This window comes from Otolemur garnettii, unplaced genomic scaffold (genome assembly GCF_000181295.1).
Source record: "Otolemur garnettii isolate 467f Iridium unplaced genomic scaffold, OtoGar3 scaffold00053, whole genome shotgun sequence".
Lineage (NCBI taxonomy): Eukaryota > Metazoa > Chordata > Mammalia > Primates > Galagidae > Otolemur > Otolemur garnettii.
In genome coordinates this window covers 2,023,533-2,028,934 of record NW_003852448.1, presented here as the reverse complement: position 1 = coordinate 2,028,934, position 5,402 = coordinate 2,023,533, and the positions used below count along the sequence as shown (strand labels likewise).

Here is a 5,402-nt window from a genome sequence, read left to right as displayed (position 1 = left end):
TGTGACCCTCCCAGTGCTCTGTCAGTTCACCTGTCCGTGCAGGTGTGACCCTCCCTGTGCTCTGTCAGTTCATCCTGTCCTTGCAGGTGTGACCCTCCCTGTGCTCTGTCAGTTCACCCTGTCCGTGCAGGTGTGACCCTCCCTGTGCTCTGTCAGTTCACCCTGTCCCTGCAGGTGTGACCCTCCCTGTGCTCTGTCAGTTCACCTGTCTGTGCAGGTGTCACCCTCCCTGTGCTCTGTCAGTTCACCTGTGTGTATATTTCCACATCTCTTCAACATCACCTACATCATCGTTTCTAGACCTCTATAGAATCTTCACTTATCTTTATCCTCTGTTACCAAGATAAAGTTAAATCTCTAATGAACTTCATGGAGGTGCTCTTCTCACAGTCAGCTAGAGACTGTTTTCTGAATAGTGTGGATCTGGTGCCAATCCCAAATGCTTAAAGATAAAATCAGTAGAAACAAAGGAACTATATACAAAAGCAAAGATTAGTACCAAAGTAAGGAGAATTTTGAAAATTGGGCCTTTGTGTTCTAAACTTTTATTCAACAAAGAAAATAGGCAGGAAAGAAATAAAAGAGTGAGGTAGAAGAATGTAGATAGTTATGGAAAAGACTTTATAAATACTACCAAAGACAACAGGAAGAAAGTGGGATGGCATAACTGTTCTTTTCTCAAGTGAAAGGTGTTTGAATTTCATTGATAAATATGTGCAGTGGATATTTTGAAATTCATCCTAAAGCCCATTTTCCCAACATTTCATTGTAAAAATTTTCTCCCAGAAAAGTGCAGAGAATGCAATAATAAACACTGTGGTCCCACCGGATTCTACTCTTAATAAACACTTCACTTTCTTTCTTAGCCGTCTGTCAGCATATCATGTCTATCCGCTCTTCAAGCCAACTTTTTTTTTCTGCAATTTTTTTGGCCGGGGCTGGTTTGAACCCACCACCTCCAGCATATGGGGCTGGCGCCCTACTCCTTTAAGCCACAGGCACCGCACCAAGCCAACTTATTTTTTGATGCATTTTAAAATGAGTTGAAGACACAAGTATTGTAATATATATTTTTTAATTTCAACATAAGTACAATTTACAAATATAATACATTAAAAAATTATGTATAGTATTATTTTATTCTTTGGCATATTCTTTTGGCAGGGACTGTCCTGCCAAAAGCGGGATGTCTGGTCACCTTAGCAATCTCCCCAAATCTTAGGTGTCAGGGCCCAGGACTGGCCAGGTCTCGGGCCCAACTTAGGTAGGTTCCGGACACGGACCACTAAGCTACCTTGCTCAGGAACAGTTTCTCGTAGGTGCTTGAGGGCTATCTACTTTAGCTGGAGAGAGAGAGACAGAGTATCTTAGAGAGAGTAAAGGTCTTCTTAGAACAGATAGCTCTTAGTCTTTAGCAGAGCTTGGTAATCTTCAGCAGAGATGCCGTCCTGGCGTTCTGTAGGCCGGAGAGGAGACAGAGTAAGTGGATCCGTGATAGAATGCGCGTGCCTCCTGTCTGCCTTCTCCTCCAGCCTAATATAAGGCTGAGCTCGTGCTTCTCAACACCACAGGTGTAGAGACTGCCAATTCACCAGTGCTCTCATCTTGCGAGCGCACTCATGCTTGTTAGAACCAAATCTCTCTCCATGCCCTTTTCACCAGGGTGTTCCATTACAGGTATTTCCTATAACTCTCACTCCTCTTAGCCATAGGCTATACGGGCTGCTACACTTAGGTATTCTTACTCTGTGAGATTCATCACTGTGTCTGCCTGTGAGACCCAAATCTTTATGTCCCCTCATAGTCCCCTCCCGGCTGCCACTGTTCAGGTTTGTGCCATGGGTGAATTTCGCTCATCCTAGAATTTCCTGTAAATGAACCTGTACTCTGTAGCTTGCTTTTGTATAAGGCAGCGGTTCTCAACCTGTGGGTCTCGACCTCTTTGGGGGTCGAATGACCCTTTCATAGGTGTCACGTAAGACCATCCTGTATATCAGATATTTATATTATGATTCATAACAGTAGCAAAATTATAGTTATGAAGGAACAATTTTGTGGTTGGGGGTCACCACACCATGAGGAACTGTATTAAAGGGTCGCAGCATTAGGAAGGTTGAGAACCCCTGGTGTAAGGCTTCTCCCAGTCAGCCTTTGGTTTCACCTATAATACGGGATGGGGTGATCTCCTTCTTCTGATTGCAAGTGGCTCAACTGACTTGGTGGACTTTGTCCTCAGGCCTGTTTCCTGCCATTCTCAATCTGGCCAGCAATGCTCACATCAGCACTAACGCCACCTGCGGTGAGAAGGGGCCCGAGATGTTCTGCAAACTCGTGGAGCATGTGCCGGGTCGGCCGGTACGGAACCCACAGTGCAGGATCTGTGACAGCCGCAGCGTGAACCCCAGAGGCAAGTGTCACCCCTTCTATTCCCAGGCGCCCGCAGGAATGCAGGCCTCCAAAGTGGTGACGGAGGCTTTTTGTGGGAAGCTGTGGACACTGTTCGCTTTCCCCGCTATTCATTTCCATTACCTTTATGGCTTAGAAGTAGAGCTCTCACCCAGGGGGCACAATGTGAAGTACGCAGCCCGCAGTGGGGTGAAGGGGTCAACTATAATGCGAACTTTACCCAACAAACGCAAACAATGTAAGCTGATCATTTGTACCCTCATATCAATCTGAAATTTAAAAAAGAAGACTGGCTTGAGACCTAAAAGCTTTAGACATGTAAGATTTTCTTCCCCAAAGACACTGCATGCTTTTAAAGTGTAAGTTTCCTCTTTAGATGTGTATTCAAAATTAACAAAATCTGTCAGAGTAATTAGAAAAACAAATTACTATGTACATGTTATGTGTTAAAACCAACTCTATTCAACTGAAGAAACTTAAAAAGCAAAAGGGTTCCTAGTTTATCACTTGTTTCCATGTTTCACAAAAGAGGAGGAGGGTGAAAGTGCCGAGTGCTTGGGAACAAACAGCAACAACAGACATTTTGAGCAAGAACTGAGAGGAACCTATGTTTTTATTCTCTTTTAACAGAACGGCACCCAATATCGAACGCGATTGATGGCACCAATAACTGGTGGCAAAGTCCCAGTATTCAGAACGGGAGAGAGTATCACTGGGTCACAATCACTCTGGACTTAAGACAGGTGGGTGAGGCCAGAACCACGGAAGAGTCTGTGGGTTGCTGAGCTGTGTAGTCGGGAGAGCTGGCGCGTCTCTTGACATGTCTGCTTTCTGGTCTTGCTGTTTTCCACCAGGTGAGTCAAGTGGAACACAGGAGAAGTCCATGCTGCCATTTCTTGTCACATGTATCATCCCCAGGGGTCTCGGAGGAGCTGAGTGCAGTCCCTTCTGTGTGGCCGATGCTCTCTGAAACTGTGTCCACAGGGCCCTACCTCAGGCTGTGTGCTGGATGCCAACGTTCCCACCTTAGTCTTGTTATTAGCATTGTGCAAAGTTATCGTAGAAGGGGTGTCTAAGGCTTAGAAACCAAAGGGGACAGTGTCTCGCCTCTTGGGCACGTCTCACCCTTGCCGGATGCTGTCTGTCTGGGCTGTGTGTTAGCTGGAGTTGCCCAGTACTGGCCTGTCCTGGGCCTTCAGCACGAGTTGGGAAGGCCACTGTGTTAGCGGCTCTGACCACACCTCATGCTCTTACCTTGTTTCAAGGCCACATAGGAGAATGGAGAGAACTAGGATATGAGCCCTGATTGCCCCAGTATTTCTGCATAAGGGAAGGGAAGGGGTCAGAGTAAAAGAGATGAAAAAAGAGAGATGGCAGGTATTTTGGAGCCATTATCACAATTTCTGATTTGAATTCTCCAGAAAAGCCATTGTATGGATTTCTTATTTCCAGTTTCCCTTATCTTAGAACACATAAATTTCATGTAAAATATACAGTTGAAAGAGACAAATAGTTGAAATGTGCATTGTAGGATCCTTCCTTCCTCCCTTTCTTTCTATGAGTCCCAGTATGGCACCCTGGGTAGAGTGCCATGGTGTCATAGCTCACAGCAACCTCAGACTCTTGGGGTCAAGTGATCCCCTCAGCCTCCGGAGTAGCTGGAACTACAGGTGCCCACCACCATACCTGGCTAACTTTTTTTTAGAGATAGGGTCTTGCTGTTCCTCAAGCTGGTCTCCTGAGCTCAAGCAATCCCCCTGCCTCCACTTCCCAGAGTGCTGGGATTATAGGTGTGAGCCACGGCACGAAGCCTGTATTGTCATCTTTGCCAGTCTGAGAACAAGAAAAGAGGAGGGGAAGTTAGAAAAGCCTTGACCTGCTGGGCGCCGTGTTTCAGATCTATTATGCTCACACTGTGGGAGGCAGAGGTGGAGGATTGCTTGAGCTCAGGCGTTTGAGACCAGCCTGAGCAAGAGCGAGACCCCATCTTTACTAAAGTAGCAAAACTAGCCAGGCATTGTGGTGGACAACTGTAGTCCCTGCTACTCAGGAGGCTGAGGCAAGATTACTTGAGTCCAAGTGTTTGAGGTTGCTGTGAACTATGATGCCATGGCACTCTACTCAGGGTGACAGAGTGAGACTTGGTCTCAAAAATATACATATATATGGTAACAAACAAAAACAACCTTTTGACTGTTTCAGTTCTGTAAAAATGAAAAACCTCTAAATATATTTTTCTCAAGTAAAATCATAGGTAGACCTGAATATTATTAGGAGTCATAAAACTTAATATTGTAAATATGTTCATGAAACTTAATAAAATATGTCAACTCTTGAGGTTTCGTGATCAAATTAGCTACATTCTACCTGGGCAAATGCTAAAAATCTTGATCTTGTTCTTGATTAACTGATGACAGCTGATGAAATTACAGCATGTTTAGCTTCTGGGTGTGATGCTTGGTTATCTGGAAGATAAACTAAGGAAAAGATGAAAAGTAGAGTTATCAGGAATTCAGTAACGCCGTACAATTTGCAGTAAGGCTTAACTGCAGTGTTTGTTTTAGTAACGGATTACAAGAGGAATGACTAGATTTATTTCTTTGTTTGTTTAAAATAATGCCTGCTGTTTATTTCTTTCATTGATTCAGGATACTTTAGACAGTGGTTCTCAACCTTCCTAATGCCTCCTAATGCCGTGACCCTTTAATACAGTTCCTCATGTTGTGGTGACCCCCAACCACAAAATTATTTTCGTTGCTACTTCATAACTGTGGTTTTGCTACTGTTATGAATCATAATGTAAATATCCAATATGGAGGATGCATTTTCATTGTTACAAAGGGGTTGCAAAACATAGGTTGAAAATCGCTGCTTTAGAAGGTATGCTGTTAGACATTTAGCAATATCTTACCTTAAAAATATCCAAGGGAGGTGGCGCCTGTGGCTCAAAGGAGTAGGGCGCTGGCCCCATGTACCAGAGGTGGCGGGTTCAAACC

General features: G+C 44.5%; 1 protein-coding gene across 1 annotated transcript in view; it reads left to right on the top strand.

Annotated features, from left to right (window-relative positions):
- Positions 1 to 5,402, top strand: part of LAMA1 (laminin subunit alpha 1) — a 158,742-nt gene that overhangs the window by 30,044 nt on the left and 123,296 nt on the right. The window contains exons 2-3 of the mRNA XM_012806468.1: positions 2,237 to 2,407; positions 3,037 to 3,149. Coding sequence (XP_012661922.1) covers positions 2,237 to 2,407; positions 3,037 to 3,149 — 284 coding nt within the window. The remainder of the gene's footprint in view (positions 1 to 2,236; positions 2,408 to 3,036; positions 3,150 to 5,402) is intronic.